The sequence below is a fragment of the Prionailurus viverrinus genome, chromosome A2, assembly GCF_022837055.1.
Source record: "Prionailurus viverrinus isolate Anna chromosome A2, UM_Priviv_1.0, whole genome shotgun sequence".
In the NCBI taxonomy this organism is placed as follows: Eukaryota; Metazoa; Chordata; class Mammalia; order Carnivora; family Felidae; genus Prionailurus; species Prionailurus viverrinus.
Window position 1 is genome coordinate 91,651,323 of NC_062562.1, and position 20,463 is coordinate 91,671,785.

The window sequence follows — 20,463 nt, forward strand, 5'->3', positions numbered from 1 at the left end:
TACAATGGGTCTGTTAAATTATAATTTTTTTTACATCAATTTATATTAAATCTACCTTTCCATGCTAGAAACAGCAAGTGTGTAAAATCTAATTTGGGATTCCTAAAATTAGGGGAAAAAACACAAGGTATATAAAATGATACTGTAGGGAAAATATATAAAAATAGTGTGTTGCCAACAAAAAAACAAATACCATTCTTTTTAGTTTAGCCAAATGAGATATTGAGCATGTATTAGTTTTTTAAAAAATGTAGTTGTCACCAAAAAGTTTCTTTGTTTAATTACTTAAAGCAGCCAGCTTTCCAGCATGCTTTCCTCAGTCCCGGGCACTGCATTCATTTAGCAGAGGAGCGTCCCTGGGGAGACAGCCAGCATGCCGCGTCCAGCACTGTGATGAGTCTCGTGTGGCTGGGCCCCAGGGCCCAGGGAGATTCAGGCCAGCCCCGTGTGACCCCCAGGCTCCGGTGACAGTGGTGGATGTGCTGTAATTACCTTCGCTTAGGTGGCTTGCTTACTGCGGCTAATGGAGCGGTACTGATTACACTCACATCCTGAGGTCCGAGGGAGGGTTAGTGTGCTCTGTGTGGGCTATTGTGTGCAGGAAGCAGCAGCAAGAGAGAAAAAGGAAGAGATTAGAGAAAGGAGCATCTCGGTTTTGAAGAGGGCTTAAGGAACAGAAAAACAGAAAACGAAAATGGAGGGGATTAGGGGAACTGTTGCTTTCAATGCTGGAGTATTTCCAGAGAATTTCTCTTACAAAAAGCTGTAGGTATCAGGAGTCCCACAGAATGGCAAAAACAAACAAACAAAACAAACAAACAAAAACCACAGAATCATACTTTCACTGTATTAGGGAATGTTATTTAAAGAAAACTGGTTGGGGACATTAAAGTAAGGCAGCCTCGGGGCACCTGGGTGGCGCAGTCGGTTAAGTGCCCGACTTCAGCCAGGTCACGATCTCGCGGCCCGTGAGTTCGAGCCCCGCGTCAGGCTCTGGGTTGATGGCTCGGAGCCTGGAGCCTGTTTCCCATTCTGTGTCTCCCTCTCTCTGCCCCTCCCCCGTTCATGCTCTGTCTCTCTCTGTCCCAAAAAATAAATAAACGTTGAAAAAAAAAATTTATAAAGTAAGGCAGCCTAGCCTTTATCAGAGGGCCTTGATCTGGCATTTTGGTTTTTGTATGTCAGGTTCCTTTAGAGCAGGGTTCTGGCCTGGGATCCATGGTCAAGGAATTTGAATGTGGAAAAAAATCATATAATTATTTTCACTGACCTATACCTGAAATTTAAGTATTTCCTTGGATTATCATTGCAGGCAACAAACCCTGGTAGAATTAGCAGTAACTATGACTTTGTTGCCAGTAGAAATCCCGGATCAGTTTTATATCATGCTACAAGTGATACAAATATCTTGAAATAACTTTTACCTGTATTTCTCCTTCAGAGTTACAGTAGTTATTGAACCCATAGTTCGCTCTTATTAATATGTTACCAATGAAAGCACATATTTACTATATCATAATTTAAAAATATTTTGAAAACTGTACTTCATTATAATTGGTTTCCTTGGTAATCCTATCTATTTCTGTCTTAGGAGTTTAAAATCATTACTCTAAGAAGGGAGTCCATAGGCTTGATCAGACTGCCAAAGGGGTCCACGGAACATAAAACGGGTAAAAACTCTGCTTTAGGGGCTGACGTTAAAGTGTATATTTTGTGGGGGAGGGATTAATACTAAGAAAAGGAAAGCAGCAAACACATACCACAGAAGAATGAGCAACAAAAAATATAAAAGCAGACAGAGAACCTTCCTGACCTGTCCAGCTCTTTGTTCTGGCCCCCAAACGCTATCACAGTCCTGATGGCCCCCAGAGCCTCCTCTGCCACAGCTCCTGCTTTCGCATATGCAGCCAGTTCTTTGTCACTAAATGCCGAGAGTATCTGGACAGAAGAGAAACATTCATGACTTTTGTATGGGGAGAAAAGTTAAAAGGCAGACTGTCAACTCTTCATTTTACTTTTTCTTTCCAAAGTCTATCTATCCCTTCCCGAAAACTGAAGTCACTAAGTGAACGACACTCAGTGTACCAGATCCAATGGCTTCTCCACCCCCTACAAAAGCTAGATCTGACCCACCCTGGTGATCTGCTCCCCAAGAGTAGTCAGGAACAGAAAATCCACATATAATTCTCTAATACATTTTGAGGAATAATGTCACGTCCCATATCTACTATGTTTTTTTTTTTTCTCTTCTAATTGCAAAATAAACTAAACTAAAATCTTAATGCTTTGGAAAATCACTATTCTTTCCTTTATTGTGCCATGATTTCTAATTACAGTAAAACCTTGATGTGTGAGCATAATTTGTTCTGGAAGCATGCTTATAATCCAAAGCACTCGTATATCAAAGAATTTCAAGAACCATTGGCTCAATTGTGACCCTGTGACATTCGGCATCACAGACTACTAACCGTGCAAGACATGACTCATTTATCAAGTTAAAATTTGTTAGAAATGTTTGCTCATCTTGTGGAACACTCGCAGAACAAGTTACTCACAATCCAAGGTTTTACCGTACTATGAACACAATACTTCCAGATCTACTCATGGGCATTCTAAGATGGCTAAACAAGACGCTGCAGGAGAAAGGTAAAGGAATAATCCAAATAAAAGGGATACAAGTAAGTTACTAGATAAATCATCAACCTCCAAAAGAGAGAAAGTTGTCAGAAAATTTTCTCAACTCTACAGTATTGTCTGAAGTAGAACAGGTTATACACATTTTATAGCAAGGCAAGACTGGCAGGGTGCCACTTAACCATCACAGGTAACACTTAAAAGTAAATAAACCCGAACTTTAATTTTCTTATATTCATGCAATGGTTTGGAAGAATGTTATGGTTTAAAGTTGTGTTTCCTTTATAAGGACATACCGTGTAAGTAGTTTAAACTGCTATGCCTGACGATTTACCCAAAGCAATAAGAGCAGTGAGAAAAATCTGTGAGGTAATAACTGACATTTTAAATCACATCAGAAATAAGTTTCTTCATTACAGCATTAACAACATGCTTCTTATTGTGGTTTCAATCGACATGGAACACAGATCTGCACAACTGCAAGAACCAGAGTCCTGCATATTAAAAATAGCTCTTGTATGTGTGGCCTGACACACGTGAAAACGCCCCGGTTTCACACACCTTTGCCCAGACAGCTGCAGAGAGTCCCAGGATAGGGCTGATGGCCATTATCACGAGGGTGAGCTTCCATCCTCTAATGAACCCTACTATGAATCCTGCAAAAAACGTGGCTACTGCTTGAAAGAACATTCCAACCTTGTCACCAATTCCTTCACTGATTTTGGAGATGTCACTAAAAAAGATCACACTACGTGGTTACAGGCAGGAGATCTTCGGCTGGAAAGCTGAAGTAGACATCTAACAAACACACAGACAGGTAAAACTTGTTCATGCTACAGCAAGCCGCTTTCACAGTCTTAGCCTCTTGAACGATATTTTTCCTTACCTAACTACTGCACAAAGGAAGAGTTTCAGGATCAGTTCATGCCTCTAAGAAGTTAGTATCATTAAAGTTGATACTACGGAACGAGTTAATCCTGTCTGAGAAGGATTAGCATTTTGAACATATGAGTCAATCTGTTTAAAAGCGGGAGTTAGGAAGGGCATCTCAATGGTAATTGGAAAGTGCCACTTGCTTCTACCCCGGGCCCGCTTCTGAACCCACTCTATTCTCCATACAGCAGCCAGTGTGATCCTTTGAAAACGGAAGTCTGAACGTGTTACTCCTCAGACCAAAAGCTCCCATTGGCTGCCCATTTCACTCTGAGTCAAAGCACAAGGCCTTAGTGAGGTCGAACCAGGTCCTAAATGTCTTGACCTACCCTCCTTTTTTACTTCATTTGCTCACTACACTTGTGCCAGGGCCTCCAGTAAGAAAAAGTTTACCATATCTCCCTCTGCGGGAAGGTAAGCAACGATGACAGTGAGCTTAGTCTTGTTCGCTGGTATAATCACGAACATCTAGAATAGTCCTTGGCACAAGTAGCCCCTCAAATACTCGTTGAATAAGTGAAGAGCCAACAATTAACTAAGAAAAGTCTCTCTGTGACTTCATTCACACATTTACTTTTTCATTCAGTCATCTAAATTGAATGTTTAACATCTGTCAGGCCCTGTGGTAAGCTCCACTGAGAGATAATATAAGATGTGAGCACATCTTCACATTAGCCTACCCTACCACTGAGGAGAACAAATTAACATAAGGAAAATGCATTGTGGCACAGGCTGTAAATGCTAGAAAGGGCTATCAGATGATCTAGTCACAGTACGTATTAAATGCTTCATCTAGTAATTGTTTTAAATTTAAAACCTAACCATGACAAATGTTCGCATAGTTAGTGGTTAATTTCGTTATGAAAGTCTGACATTAACAATGCACTTACTCTGTTAACCTTGTATTCAGTTCACTAGTGTCGCTGACATCAAACCAGCTTATTTCTTGTCGTAGAACAGCATGAAAAAACTCTTGCCTAATTTTCCTGACTTGCCGGCCGGCTGCCAGAGTCCAAAATGAAACCTGTATATAAGCAGCAACAAGAACTCCAGCACCTAATCCTGAGTAATAATATGCATATCTGGAAAATAATTAGAAAGTTTCTTTTAAATACTGTCCTTTTTTCATCTCTTTCAGGAAAAATCTTCAGAATTGGCAATTAAGTTTACTGAAATCACAAAGATTGTGTAGGACATCATAACAAATACACATTAAAATCTTTTCTCTTTTCCAGAGGCACCTGGGTGGCTAAGTCAGTTAAGTGTCCAACTTCAGCTCAGGTCATGATCTCATGGCATGAGTTCGAGCCCCGTGTCGGGCTCTATGCTGCAGCTCAGAGCCTGGAGCCTGCTTTGGATTCTGTGTCTCCCCCTCTCTCTGCCCCTCCCCAGCTTGCACTCTTTTCTCTCTCTCTCAAAAATAAACAAGCATTAAAAAAATTTTTTTTAACCTTTCCTCTTTTCCTAAATTTTAAGAGGATGATGGCAAATCTATCCACTTGAACTATCAAAGAAAACATAATTTTTTGTGCTTAACTACAAAAATCATGACATTAATGATTTTAAAACTGATACTGACAATTTATAAACATGGTATGTTTTTTCTTTAATTATTTAGATTTTAGACTTGTATATCTGATCCTATTGAAAAACTTCACTACTATTCACAGATTACAAGTTACAGGAATAAAGAGACCAAACATGTGAAGTGGGTCTTAGTGTAAGTTTTCTCATATTGTTTACAGAAAGAACTCCCCCCCATAACCTCTTCCTATTTGGCAGAATTTGAAAATATTTTTTTAATAGTATGCTAAATATGTCATAAATTCATACTAATTTTGAGTAAAGTCTTAACTAAATTACAGGAAAGTTAGTATCTTTAAAAGAACAAATTCAGTTTTGACATTTTCAAATACATTTTTGATATAATTTTACAAACTATTTCCAGATAAAAGCCTTTTGGGTCTATAATAGTATACAGATGTGCTCATTTAAATCAGCAACATTGATGGATAAGTAAACATACAAACATTATGTTACAGGCTCTTGAGATTTCTATTAGATCAAACTACTGTATTGATATTAAATTTACTGACATTGATAACTGTGCTGTGGTTATGAAAAGAATATCCTGTGCTTAGGAACCACACTGAAGTTTTTATGAATAAAGGGCCATGACGATGTATGCAAGTTACTTCAAATAGTGGATGTGATGGGGGTGGGTATAAATGATAACAACAGGTCAAAGAATATAACAAAAGGTAAAGAGCATACAGACACTTTTTTATATTCTTAAAATTCTCTGTAAGTTTGCCATTATTCTCAAATAATACATTTTTAAAAGTACATCATAGGGGCACCTGGGTGGCTTAGTCAGTTAAATATCCGAATCTTAATTTCCACTCAGGTCATGATCTCAGTTTGTGATTTCGAGCCCTGAATTGGGCTCTGCACTGACAGCACGAAGCCTGCTTGGGATTCTCATTCTCCCCCTCTCTCTGCCCCACTCCCACTCTCTCTCTCTTAAAATAGTTAAATAAATGTTTTTAAAAAGTACATCATATATATATATATATATATATGTACCTACATTTATATATCATAACTACATATATATCAGCCAATTACCTAGTCATTTCTTCTTCCAGAATTCTGCCTGGATTTAGCGTTGACAATGAAAAATTCACTAAATAAAAACAAAACAAAAAAAAAGCAAAACACAATAAGACATTTTTGAAAGGCTGAACTACTAACAGGCATTACTAGGTTTTAAAAATCTTTTTTCCTTTCACCCTCGATGAATTCTTTTCACTTTACTCAAATAAAAAATCCAAGGACATCTCTAGGGTCCAGATGGGGAAAGGTGGCCCTTCCAGGTTCGCCGCGGTCCTGGAGAGCTCAGGCCTTTAGCAAAGCAGCTTTCTGAGGCAGCAGAGAGGAGCGGATACAGAAGACAGAGGAGGAAAAAATAAATGGTCTCAATAGAAAACACAGGATTTAAGGGGCATTTTTTCTTAGTGGCTAAAAGCACTTTATAGATAATTGTTTTTGTTGATTTTATTTCAATATATGCGTGTTTTCCCTTACATGTTTCCTTTTGTGGTAAGTAACAGAAAGGCTGAGTTACATTCATTGTAAAGGAGGGAAAATTATATTGTCTATTAATTTGAACTAATCTGATAAAACTATCAATGTGCCATTTCTGTTTTAATAATAACAAGCACTTACTGAACATTTATTATATACCAGGCTTTGTTCTGAACACTTTACATGTACTAATTCATTTAATTTTCACCACAATCCAATGAGGTACGACAACTTTATGAATCCCCCTTTCACAGATGAGGAAATTGAGACACAGACAAAGTCACTTATCCAAAGTCACACAGCCACTAAGGAGGCTGAGAGTCCTAGCGCTATACATATAGTTCCTAAGTTTATACTACACTGATTGTTTCATGTGGTAAGGACTTATTTTCACTTTTCAAAAAACACAAAGTGGAAGGGGCATCTGGGTGGCTCAGCTGGTTAAGCACCTGACTCTTGGTTGTGGCTCAGGTCATGATCTCACAGTTCATGGGATCAAGTCCCACATCAGGCTCTGTGCTGACAAAGCAGAGCCTTCTTGGGATTTTCTCTCTCTCCTTCTTCCTCTGCCCCTCACCTGCTCTCTCTCTCTCTCTCTCTTTCTCAAAAACAAATAAACATTAAAAAAAAAAAAACACTAAGTGAAAAAATAAAAAGGAAACAGCCCATGTCCACTGCACTCACAAAATAATAGGACAAAATGTCACCACAGTGTTGTGGACAAAATATACCAGGGTATTTCCCATTTACCAGGACTCTAGGAGAGAAACTAGTCTTTGTTCCTTTAACACATGGAAATAATCCAATATTCATGTTTTCTGCATGTAGTGTATCTTCCTTAGCTTCTTCCAAAGAGGGCTAAGATTGAAATGTATTTAAAACTTAAACTACTGTCAGAATCAATTACCAGTCAGGATCAATAACCAGACACGTGGGCCTGACTGTGGCATAATTTCTCCCTCAATATTGCAACTTCTACTGATGTTCACAGGGAAGTGTTTCTGCTTATTAATCTGCTTTTTTAAAGCTATCAGATCCTTAAGGAATCATACCCTATTATACTTCTGTTCTAATCAGTTCAGTTGTGTGTGCTCATTTCCTCCCTGGGTTCTTCTTCTTTTTTTTTTTTTTTTTTTAAATTTTTAAAATGTTTATTTTTGAGACAGAGAGAGACACACACACAGAGCAAGAGCTGGAGAGGGGCAGAGAGAGGGAGACACAGAGCCCATTGCAGGTTCTAAGCTCCGAGCTGTCAGCAGACAGTCCAACATGGAGCTTAAACCCACAAACCATGACATCATGACCTGAGCCAAAGTCAGACGCTTAACCAACTGAGTCACCCAGGCGCCTCCTCCCTGGGTTCTTAAATACGGCAGCTTTGGGACGCCAAATTGGAACTGTATTTGGAATTAGAGGCAGACAAGCTACCTAAAGCTGGGTATTGGTGGAAATCATTATTCAAACCTTGGGAAAATACCACATATATGTGTATAGGGCTAGTTTCCCCCCCAGAACTTAAGATATAAGGTAAAATTTAAATGAATTTTACTCTTCTTCAGTGTTTACTTCAAATGTTTAAATTCTCCCAGTGAGGGGGCGCCTGGGTGGCTCAGTCGGTTGAGCGGCCGACTTCGGCTCAGGTCATGATCTCGCTTGTGGTCCATGAGTTCGAGCCCCGTGTCGGGCTCTGTGCTGACAGCTCAGAGCCTGGAGCCTGTTTCAGATTCTGTGTCTCCCTCTCTCTGACCCTCCCCCGTTCATGCTCTGTCTCTCTCTGTCTCAAAAATAAAAAATAAATGTTAAAAAAAATTAAAAAAAAATTCTCCCAGTGAAGATATTATAACTCAGACTGATCCTCCCTCTTAGGAAATAAGAATCTATGGGCATTCAAATGCTCTGTTCTCAGAGTCGAAGCTGAGAATGGCAACCTAGGTCTGGGTTAGTAACCCGAGGAGCTCCTAGGAGAGTTTCCGCTGCCTAAGGACTAAGGTAAGGCAGATGTGTGCTGATGTGTTCCCCGAAAAGTCATAGGACTCTAGATCTGGAAATCTCATGGGATTCTAGATCTGAAAGGGCTTAGGCCTGGTCTTCTCAGATGTTACCTACTCTACCCCAGTCTCATAAATAATCTCCAAGTTGTTGTTGGGGGTTCTCAATGCCATCTGCCTGTTAGACTCACATGTGGAGCTTAAAAAAAATAGAGTTGACCAGGCTCCATGCAAGAATAGTTAAATCAGAACCTCTGGCTGAGTCTAGAGCATCACATTTCTAAGAAGTACCCCCACTTGATTCTTTTCAAGATATATTTTTTTAAATGTTTATTTTTGAGAGAGAGAGAGAGAGAGAGAGAGAGAGAGAGAGAGAGAGAGAGAGAGAAAGCACAAGCAGGAGAAGGACAGAGAGAGAGGGAGAGACAGAATCTGAAGCAGGCTCCAGGCTCTGAGCTGTCAGCACAGAGCCCGACACAGGGCTTGAACTCACAAACCGTGAGGATAATGACCTAAGCTGAAGTCAGACCCTTAACCGACTGATCCATTCAGGTGCCCCCCGCCCCACTTAATTCTTTTTAAAACAAAATGTTTATTTTTGAGAGGGGAGTGCAGAGACAGAGGGGGACTGAGGATATGAAGCAGGCTCTGTGCTGACAGCAGACAGACCAATGTAGGGCTTGAACTCACCATCCACGAGATCATGACCAGAGCCAAAGTGGGACACTTAACCAATTAAGCCACCCAAGAGCCCCTCCCCACTTGATTCTACAGCACGAAGATGGATAACTCCCACTCCGGTCTGCCTGAATGCCTCCCAGAACAAGGAAACGGGGAATTCTTGAAGTTGCCTATTCCTTTCAGAGAGCTCCCATAAAATCTATTTTATGGATGAAGAAACAGAATATTAGAGTGGTTGTTTCATTTCCAAGTTTTGACAGCTACTTTCCCCCAATATTTATTGATCATTTACTATGTTCCAGATGCTTTATATAAATGGTCTCATTTAATTCTATCAGTAAATCTATGATTACCTTTCAAAGATGAGAACAATAAGAATTACAGAGGTTAAGTAACTTGCACAAGGTCATACAGCTGGTAAGTAAAGGGCTTAAATAACTGTACATCTTAAGGATTACAGGGGAGATATTACACAGAGTCCTGACTGTCATGTTTAAGTCTCAAATCAATGTCTGCCTTCCTCCATTCTGCCTAGAACTTCTCATCTTATGGAAATATTCAGCACAAAACAAAGAGCTAATGTTTATCCAGACAACTTAGGCAGTATGTGCAGTTAGGTAAGGTAACGGGTCTCCAAAATGCCTTTTCCTCTTAACCATGCAGCAATGCAAAGGTGTGCAGGGTATATTGATTTCTCTACAAAAATTTCCAGCTCATTACAGTCACATAGACTTGACATAACATAGATAAAGTTCCTGATACTCTGCATAAAAATGTCTCCTATGACTCTGTCCTTAAAGTTTTGGACACAGAATGTGCACACTTTCTGCACAACTGAATCATTGTGAGGGAACAAACCTTGTCACCAACTAGGTTTATTCTGTTGACAGGATGGGCTCTGTTCACAGGATGGACTCTGTTCACAATTATTCACTGTCAAACCTTGTAATTTAAACCTTTTTTTCTTCCAACATTCCCTTCTTATTGGCTCCCATTAAGTCCAGCTGTCCAAGAATCCAACAATTCTAAGGAATAGACTTTAAATAAATATCATCTCTATGAGATGAGCAAGCGAGCTCAGCTAAGGCCAAGTACAGATAAGTACCTGATCTTGTCTCAATCTCCATGATTTCTGCTGAACTCTACAACTCCCAACATACCAGGGAACTCTCTGGATTTAGACTGAGTATGAAATTTACAGATTTCATTTTCTCCAAAGAGGTATGTGAATACTATATTTACAAACTACTGAAGAGTGAACATTGGAAATTAATAACATGTGAGGGGCTTCCTACTGCAAATTGTCCAAGACAGCCTATAGGCCTGATGACAAATGTGGCTATAGAAGACCAAGGGTCATTTCATTTGGTGGCTACAGAAACTACGTTGGCAACTCTGGGGAGTTTATCAACCCCACAATCACAGCTTTGTAAGCAACTTGCTTGTGTCATTTCCCAGAGAGACCTTGAATTTGGCACTGGGCCCAGCACATGGCACTATCTGCCATGCCCAGCTCAAAGCAGTTTGGTTGCATAATTAGAAACAACTAATAAACAAACAAACTGTTCCAAATAAGAAAGTTGTGGAATTATTCTGGTGTCAGTAAAACCAAAAACAGGACTATTAAAATTGGCCCAAACACTAACTCATCTGTGCTAAGTGTGATGCATTATTTTAAGCTCATTTTAAAAAATGTTTAATTGAGATAAAATACATAACAAAACTTACCACCTTAACCATTTTTAAGTGTACAATTTAGTAGCGTTAAGTACATTCACATGACTCAGTAGTGTTAAGTATATTCACACTGTTGCACAATCTCCAGAACGTTTCATCTTGCAAAACTGAAACTCTATGCTCATCAGACAGCAACTCTCTATTTCCCCCTTTCCCCAGCCCCCAGCAGCCACTATTCTACTTTCTCTTTATATTAATTTGACTACTTCATATAAATGGAGTCATTCAGTATTTGTCTTTTTTGGGACTGGCTTATTTCATTTAGCACAATATCCTCAAGGTTTATCCATGGTGTAACACATGTCAGGATTGCTTTCCTTTTTATGACTGAATAATATTCCATTATATATGATATATATATATGATATATATATATAAGATATATATATAAGATATATATATATATATATATATATATATAATATTTTGTTTATCCATTCATCCATTAATCTAATTTTTTAACCCTGAGTTGAAACCAGCCTTGATTGAGGTGTCCAAATCTGGGCATCATCCTGCCATATATGTAAACACATAATAGACCTATAGATCTTCTAAGAAGTAAAAGGACAACAAATAGAAAATTCTTACTCCTCATTTCCTTAAAGACTTTTTAAACTATCCTATCTTCCTCCAATTTTACCTTTACAATGTTTGTGTTAAAGTTTCGGTCACTGGTCAAACAAAGTAATCCATTTAAAACTTTCCCAAACCCATTTTTGCTTTTATAAGAAAACCCACATTTTTACATTGGAGTATAGTTGGGTCCTGAGCATTGTTTGGATGGCAGAAAGGCCTGGGTTTGAATCTGTCCTAACCCCCACCAGCTATGTAATTTTGGACAAGTTATTTATCCTCTCCAAGCCTCAGTTTCCTCATATGTTACGAGGATAATATTACCTACTGTGAAGGATTGTTCTTGTAAAGGTTAAGTGAAATAGGACCTAGCATATAATAAATACAATAAAAGATTACCATTATCATTGTTATTTTATGATAAAGAGGTTCTTCTCAGAGACGACAGCATTTGAGCAAAAATAAAGTGTGCTTTTTTTTTTAGGAACTTTAATTATTCAAAAGACACTTTTACCAGATTTCTAAAAGATATTAATATTTACGTAAACAGATCTTATTGTATGAATTAAGCAATCATATTCTCTTAGGTAATTACACTTAAGCTCTACACTGCCAACCAAATACGTAGCCCTGAATCAGTAAACACTGAAAACTCTTACTGATCTAAATGACAGAGTCCACTTTTTCTCAGGTATCTTTGCTATGTTAAGCTGCCTTTCCTTTATCATTTTTTTTCCTTATACTCCACCATCTGTGTACCAATAAAGCTTCACTCAGTGTTATCCAGCCTAGCGCCCATAGGGTCTCTTGGGATCCCGGAACTGAGTCATCAGGCTTGGTAGAAAGGACAGAAATCTTTCTTTCTGTGTTGAATTTGGCCACTATGAAAATAACTCTGTCCATTGGAATCAGAATCCAGAGCTGTTGCCCAAGTCCCTCTTACAGATGACATTAACTTATGGGACCCTTTTGGCTCTTCAGTAATTAATACTCCTCTGCCTGAGTTTCAAAACACATCATTCTCATATTGAAACCATTCACTCTTAATGAAGTGTTATATCAAGGTTCAGTCAACCTGGTTGATCCAAAAATTAGAGACATAAAATGGTATAATTTTAACAGAAAGGGTGGAGGGAGAAAAAAGAAAAATAAAACCAGAAACAGAGCTACAAGCCAAGTATAGCTAAGAAGTAATGCCATGCTAACTGAGGTATTTTGAATTCTGTCAGTAATCACCAAAGGGAGGGACATACTCTGTTATAGTTTCACAGCCTTCAAGTAAAGGGACTGCCCTGCTTTATTGAGATGGAAAGCTTTCTGTATATTTCCCTATTCTGTATTAAAAGTCAAACAGAAAAGTCAAACATACACCTATTCGTTGAAACTTAAATGAGTATTTGAGGAATTTTCTGAGAATTTTATAACTCTATCAGTGATATCTAGAGTCACCCAGGAATCCAAACCATAAACAAGTAGATGAGGAACAGCAAGATCAACTTCCAATCTTTCATCCAGTTAGAGTACAATGTATGTTTTTAAAAAAATAGAGAAATGCTTACCTGGAAAGGAGAAATTTCCGGCAGTATCAACAAATTTGTCAGTCATTTGTCCAAATACTATCATCATGAGGGGGAGACCTGATCCATGAGCTATGGCCATGACAGTGCCCAGGGACATCAATAATTTATCCTGCCAGTCAGAATATCGAAACTAAAAAATAAAAAAAAAGGGGGGACGGGGGGAATAAAATACTACCTCATAGAAAAGAATCTCTCTTTCTCCACAACTATATGTTCTTTGGGTTTTTATTTAAGGTCAGTACTTTTATAATAGTTGCAGATAAATGTAGTAAGGAAGACGAAAGATTTCAATCCAAATTATTGACAGATTAATTTTATGATTCTACTTATTTTGTATACTGTGAAGGAATCAATCTGATTTTGCTTAATTGCTTTTTAATTTATTTGTTTTAATTTATTTGTTAATCAATCTGATTTTGTGCTGACAGCTCAGAGCCCAGAGCTGCTTCAGATTCTGTGTCTCCCTCTCTGCCCCTCCCGCCCTTTCAAAAATGAGTAAACATTAAAAACAATTAAAAAAGAAGAAATATTGTTTGATCTTCCAAAGCTCCTTAGGTAGTGAGTTAAAAACAGCTAGGAGTAAACATTAAGAACACACACATGCACACACACATCACATCCTTTAAAACAACATTCAAAATATTTCAGAGGGAGAATTACAAAGAAGGAGGAAACAGACACCCTAAGTTTTATGGATAAGTTTCCTTTAAGAAGTTTGTTGGCTTTTAAAAGGGAGCTCAGAAGTGAAGTGAAACAAACATTATGGAGTGCCTATATGTGTAATTTGGAGAAGTTGTGCTTAAAGAGATGATGCTCACAGTAGAATCTGGAAGGATAAGGGAGAATTCGCTGAAGAACTGGGGAGTACAGATGAAGTGGGGGTATTTAGGCCTAGAATAGCAAGGTGCCTAGCAAGCTGCATGGAGTGCTCAGATAACCCCATGAGTAGAAGTCCTGAAGTGCGCAGTGTGGGACATTTTATTAGAAAGAGGTATAAAAGACTTGGACCACACCAACCCTCCTGGACTTAAGACTATCAATGCATAGTGTACTTAGTACTATCACTTAGAAGGGTGATACCAGTTGTCACAGTGACATGAACAACACTCAAGAACTAACCAGCCAATCAATGTCCTAATACTTCAAAGACTTTGTCCTTACTGTCTTTTTAGCTCCAATCTCACTTTTTCTTCCCATTTTTGATTGACTGCTCTATGGTTCTCTCTGTTTTCTTCTTTCTTTCTCTGCCTTCTAGGTTACATCCTTCTTCTCTTATATTTCCATTTCTCTACCTTCCCCTCCATCCCTTGCATCTCCCTTCAACCACCTTCTTCATCTGTTCTCTCTACCCATTTCCATCACCCCACCCCCTTTTGGGGATGAGGCACAGTCATCAGGAGAATGAGTGATGAGTCAGGCTTGGCAGAGTGGGGTCTTGGAGAGCTGACGCAGAGTCAGACAGGGTCAACAGGCCAGGGCAATGTGAGGTCACACACACTTGGTGGGGAGGAGGGGTGTGCAAACTGTTCTCACAGAGTTCCAGAAGTTCAGTATGGGGAGGCCAAATTCCATCATCAAACACGCAGGGCAAGCAAGAGTACCGAAAGAGTCAAAGGTTCAGTGCCAGGGAGAGCTTGGCAAAGAACAAAGGGAGCAGGTAAAGTTAAGAGCAAATGGTGAAGTTTCCCTAAAATTGCTACAATGGGGACTAGTGTCCCTAAGGTTCATTTTAGTGACTCCCAGGGAATGGAGATACAGCACTTGGATCTCCTGGCCAGTTATAAGTACAGGATTGGGCTGTCATGTAATGTTCTCTTTAGTGAACATTTATATGAAATTGAGGATCATTTTAAATACTTTTCATACTACTTAAATAAAATTTCATTGTGTCTAAGCTTAAATTTAAAATTGTAAGAATTTCACAGCAACATCCTAAGTAAACTTAGATTTGTTTTAAGTGATTTTCAATAAAACAATTAATTGCTAATTCTTGTTAGAAACAGTTTTTTCCAACATCTAACAGTTGTCCTGAACCTCTTTCAGGATAAATATGTATTCAGAGGCAGAAAAGATTATATTTCAACTCAGTCTAAATTTTAACTTTTAAGGTCAAATTAAATGTTCTAAATTTCTACCTCAAGATTTGTGGTGTTTTACTTCCTGTAGGAGGCAGATTTAAAACATGTGCATTAAAACCAGACTTCGTTTTACAAACAACTTATTCTCTAAAGCACTGAATTTAAAAAAAACGGATACCTTTCAACAAAAATATTACAAGAATCAGGGTGAGGAGAATGGGGCTTTGTGGTGACGTGAGAAATGTGCAACAACATTTGGGACTGAAGACATTTTGGCGTCTTTTCATTCATTTACTTACTAAATTGGAGATTTCAGCTGACATGCCACTTAATACCAACTTCTTTGCTATGGAATAATGGCTGTCATAGTTTGAAACCCATCATATTTACTCAAGGCAGGCAAACACTTCCTTGGGCCACCTCTCTGAGACATATTACAAATGAAAAACTGATTAGACTTTTTCCAAAAATATACTGGCTTGCCTTGTACCAGCAGAAAAGCACTGAGAATTGTGTTAAACATAATCAGAATCTCTAATAATTACTCCACATTTAATCAATTTTCTGGGAAGCCAAATGTAAACAGAGATTTATTGATTATTTCTAAATTTCTGTAGTTAACAATCACTTTCTTCATATGCAATCTTTTTTTAAAATTTTTTTTAACATTTATTTATTTTTGAGACAGAGACAGAGCATGAACAGGGGAGGGTCAGAGAAAGAGGGAGACACAGAATCTGAAACAGGCTCCAGGATCTGAGCTGTCAGCACAGAGCCCGACGCGGGGCTCGAACCCACGGACCGTGAGATCATGACCTGAGCCGAAGTCAGACACTTAACTGACTGAGCCACCCAGGCGCCCCATACATGCAATCTTATTTAACCAAAATTTGGTGGGTGTGGGTGGTGGCGGTGGTGGGTGTGTAAGTGTGTGTGAAACAGATACATAGATGCATTTTCTAGAAATTGGTGAGTTTGTGAGGTGCTATGAACACAAGTCGTGGCTCTGCTCTGTTTCATAGCCAGCCTATCCCTACCTCTTTTATCATCTATGTTGAGAATGTGATTTGTTGATTGTAAGAAGCCAACCTAAGACAATCTTAAACTACTGGCTCCATAACTACTTATTCAAGACACCAAATCTGAATGAAGACAAGAATTATTCATACTTAATATTTCACAGCTTACCAAGGTTAATGGTCCAATCAAGTTCACGCTCTCCTTTTTTTTCGTGTCTGGGTTGCTGTAAAAAAATATAATTGTTTGAATTTAAATCTGTTACCAAATGTTTTATAGTCAATTGACTATAAACTTGAGTCATTATCACATTCAAATATTCTAATATTTTCAAATGTAAAACAGTGATATCCACACCTTGTCATCATTATCCAGTTTAACAAACACTGCAAGGCAATCAAGTGCAAAGGTAACTGTCCAAGGTACTACAAGGATATCTGGATTAATGAGAAATGGCCACCTGCCTTGCAGAGGCCACACACAGAAAGAAAACACAGAGGTTAATATCTGCCAAATAATTAAATTCTTCTGTTGCTTAAAATATGTACTGATCTAAAAATAGTAAAGTCTACTCTTCTGAAAGACTGTAAGGAGTGATGTCAGGACATCCTGTTGGCTCTACTTTCAAAATAAATCTAGAATTCAACCACTACTCACCACTTTTATTACTATCCCAATGGCCTAGGAAAACTCCTGCTTAGTCTCTCTACTTTCAATTATACCAACTTCAGACTACCCTCAATACAGAATCCACACTAATCATTTACAAACTCAAGTCATATGCAACTCTTTTGCTCAAAAGCCTATAATGGTTTCCATTTATCTCAGAGTGAAAGCCAAAATTCTTACATGAGATTTTGGTTCCTATATGATCTGTTTCCTTGTTACCTCTCTGACCATATTTTCCCTACTCCTGTTTGCTTTGCTTCAAGCCACCCTGGCCTCTTTGCTGTTGTTATTCTGTGAACATACCAAACATGGTCCTGTAGTAGGTCTTTATATTGTCAGTTCCCTCTGCCGGGAATGCTGTCCCCTCACACATCCATAGAGCTCTCTCTTCGCGTGTCTTTCAAGTCTTTCCTCAAATACTGCCTTCCCAATAACACATATCTTAACCACCCTATTAAAAATTGCAACTGACTTTTTATGTGCACTCCCGATTTCTTTAGCCTTGATTAATATTTTCCATAGCATTTATTATCTTCTAACATTTGCTGTAGCTTATTTAGTTTGCACAAGTATTATTATGTCTGTCGTCCATATAATAATGTAAACTCCATGGGGGTAGAGATTTTTTTTTTTTTTTACCTAAATGCACTTACTTAAATTTTTTTTTCAACGTTTATTTATTTTTGAGACAGAGAGAGACAGAGCATGAACGGGGGAGGGGCAGAGAGAGAGGGAGACATAGAATCGGAAGCAGGCTCCAGGCTCTGAGCCATCAGCCCAGAGCCCGACACGGTTCTCGAACTCACGGACCGTGAGATCGTGACCTGAGCCGAAGTCAGACACCCAACCGACTGAGCCACCCAGGCGCCCTAAATGCACGTATTGAGCTTAATTTGTTAACTGTTTAGTTTAGGTAGGTGATAAAGTTTTGCTCAGAAGACTTGATCCCAAATTATTTGGAACATATATTAAAATCAAAAGACAGACATCTGACACTAAATATGTTCTGAAGAAGGTGCCATAGGCAATATAGCAGCATGACTGGAACTATCATATGACTAACTTGCCACTTGCCCTAAATAACTAATGTGTGCTTGACTTCCTTTGAACGAATAAGCTTTGGTCTGCTTTTTTAGTTTTTTTATTTTTAATTGTTTTTTAATGTTTTATTTATTTTTGACAGAGAGAGAGAGAGAGAGAGACAGAGCATGAATGGGGTAGGGGTAGAGAGAGAGGGAGACAGAATCCGAAGCAGGCTCCAGGCTCTGAGCTGTCAGCACAGAGCCTGAGGCAGGGCTCGAGCTCACAGACCATGAGATCGTGACCTGAGCCAAAGTTGGACGCTCAACCGACTGAGCCACCCAGGTGCCCCTGGTCTGCTTTTTTAAATAAAAATTAGTCTCAACATTTACTTTCACAATCTTACAGTCTTAACTAATATTAACTTTATTTCTCTTCTGAACTGTTTTCTCATGTTTGCAATACAAGGCTGCGAACTTCACTTCTGAGACCTCCTGTGGGTTCTGGGGGATTACTGCGTCTTTTGCAGTGATAGCTCCTTTGTACACTCATCAAATGTTCAACGGGTGCAATACATAAATATAGCCTTCATAAAAATGCCATCTATTTATGGATTCACAGTCAATCCCAGCCTAAATTGCCAGCTTATGAAAACCACATTTTTTTTCCTATAGAAATAATACCATCTATCTGGTTCCTAATTCTAATTGGCAAACTAAATTTTCTATGAATGAATACCACAGTACTTAGAAGGAGTGGAGCAATATCACCGTATGAAGATGTTAACAGACTAAAATAATTCTTTAGTTTAAACATCAGATAGGGTATTTTCATTTGGATAATCAGGCCCCTTGCAGCTTGAGGACGCACTACAGAACCTGATAAATTTGTCCCTCTGGGTGATTACTTGATGACACAGGTCAATTAGTTTTGGGTGGCCTGGCATGAACTCCCATAACAGCCTCAGAAACTATTTGAGGCTAAAGGCGAAAATGATTCACTATTCCCACACTGAAAGAGGAAACAAAGACAACACACCATTGACTGACTGGTCGCTTCTACCCCTACTAAGGCCTGTGAAATGCTCTTAACGAGGGCCCCAGAGTACCAAACAGCCAGTCACGGAGAAAGAGGAGCAAGCAAAGGAAGCGCTGAGGTTTCTCCTTTGCATCTGAACAAACATTGATCTGGAAGCTCAGTTTACCCAAGAATAAGTCTGCTCAAGGACCCCTTCCTCACCTCACTGCCCCAAAGGCAGAAATAGGAACAAGGAGGTGCTGGGGGCAGAGGGAGGAGATAACCCAAGGAGGAAGAGGAATTAACAGGGAGAGGAGGGTTTTTTTGTGGTTATTGCTATTGTTTTTGTTTTTTGTTTGCTTCACTACTCTTGTCCAAAAAGCACAGCCATCAACAGCAGATATCTCATGCTCTATAAGCATGAAAAATCAGAAGATGTTTAGGAAAGTTACTTATAAAAGTTTTGAGTTCTATGATGCAAGGAGTGTTAGACAACACAGATATTCATCGAATCACACCGCACCAAGTGGGGAAGAGGCACTTTTGAAGCTAGCCTTCTCTTCTTCCTAAGCCTGTTCAAAAGGAGCTTCTGTGCCACTCCTTCAGGAAAGTCGGAATCTTAGAAGACACCCTCCAGAGAAGCCTCCAAAACAAAGCCATCAACAGACTTTCTCCCCTTTCCAAGGCCGAATTGGGCCCTGCCGATTGGCGCGCTGGCGAGGTACCTGCTACTGCTCAGTTCAAAGTCGTCCTCCTCTCTCCCGGGGCACCGGACGCTTCCGTTCCTTCCCGCCTCAACATCCATGTCAACCTGGGGAGAAACCAACAGCCTCAGGTCCAGGGGCACCGGCCCAGCTCCTCACCGCTCGCAACCGAGGGGTATGAGCCGGGCGCAGGGTCGCGGGGCCAAGGGGCGCCGGGCGGAGACCCCGCTGTCCGGGTCTCACGCGCACGGCCGCCGGCGTTTCCCGCCGCAGGCCTGAGCGCGGGGGCCTGACTCACCTCCAACCTCGAGCTCTTTCTGTCCGAGCCGCGGGGCGCGTGGGGCGCTGCGGCCGCGGAGCCTGGACTTTGCTCGCAGGACTTTCGCCTCCGCCCCCTACGCGGGCCGCGCCCCAGCGACGCCTCCCGCCGCCGCCGGGGCCAGGCCCCCTACCCGCGGGAGCAGAACGCCGCCGCCCCCCCCCTCCCCCTCCATTCCGGCTCCCTCAGCAGGCCAGGCGCGGGCGAGGGGCGCTGAGTGCCTCCCTCGTCGCCGGGAGGCGGGGGGGGGGGGGGGGGGGGAGGGGGAGGAGGGGAGGGGGGGAAAGGGCGCCCGGCGCGGCCCCCGCCCACCCGGGCGAGCCCCAGCCCCAGCCCCACCGCGCCCTCCGCTGCCGATAAGCCGGCGACCAGCCTGGGGCTCCCGTTGCTCGGTGCTCGGAGAGGCTCGCCTGGCAGGGCACCTAA

General features: G+C 40.3%; 1 protein-coding gene across 10 annotated transcripts in view; it reads right to left on the reverse strand.

Moving 5' to 3' along the window:
* The window catches only part of ABCB4 (ATP binding cassette subfamily B member 4), a 74,783-nt gene extending 54,652 nt beyond the window's left edge, over positions 1-20,131 (reverse strand). For 6 of the 10 annotated variants that reach the window (XR_007148156.1, XM_047840526.1, XM_047840537.1 and 3 more), the window contains exons 1-8: positions 20,017-20,131; positions 19,740-19,825; positions 16,480-16,534; positions 13,193-13,343; positions 6,196-6,253; positions 4,458-4,649; positions 3,196-3,367; positions 1,814-1,938 (exon numbers count right to left, since the gene is read on the reverse strand). Coding sequence is in view for 9 of the 10 variants with exons in the window: in XM_047840526.1 (XP_047696482.1) it covers positions 1,814-1,938; positions 3,196-3,367; positions 4,458-4,649; positions 6,196-6,253; positions 13,193-13,343; positions 16,480-16,534; positions 19,740-19,819 (833 nt within the window). In the remaining variant the exon portion in view is untranslated. Of the gene's footprint in view, positions 1-1,813; positions 1,939-3,195; positions 3,368-4,457; positions 4,650-6,195; positions 6,254-13,192; positions 13,344-16,479; positions 16,535-16,665; positions 16,747-19,739; positions 19,826-20,016 lie in introns of those variants that run through there. The other 4 variants (XM_047840516.1, XM_047840545.1, XM_047840554.1 and 1 more) reach the window with 4 other exon arrangements.
* Between the last annotated feature and the right edge of the window lie 332 nt (positions 20,132-20,463).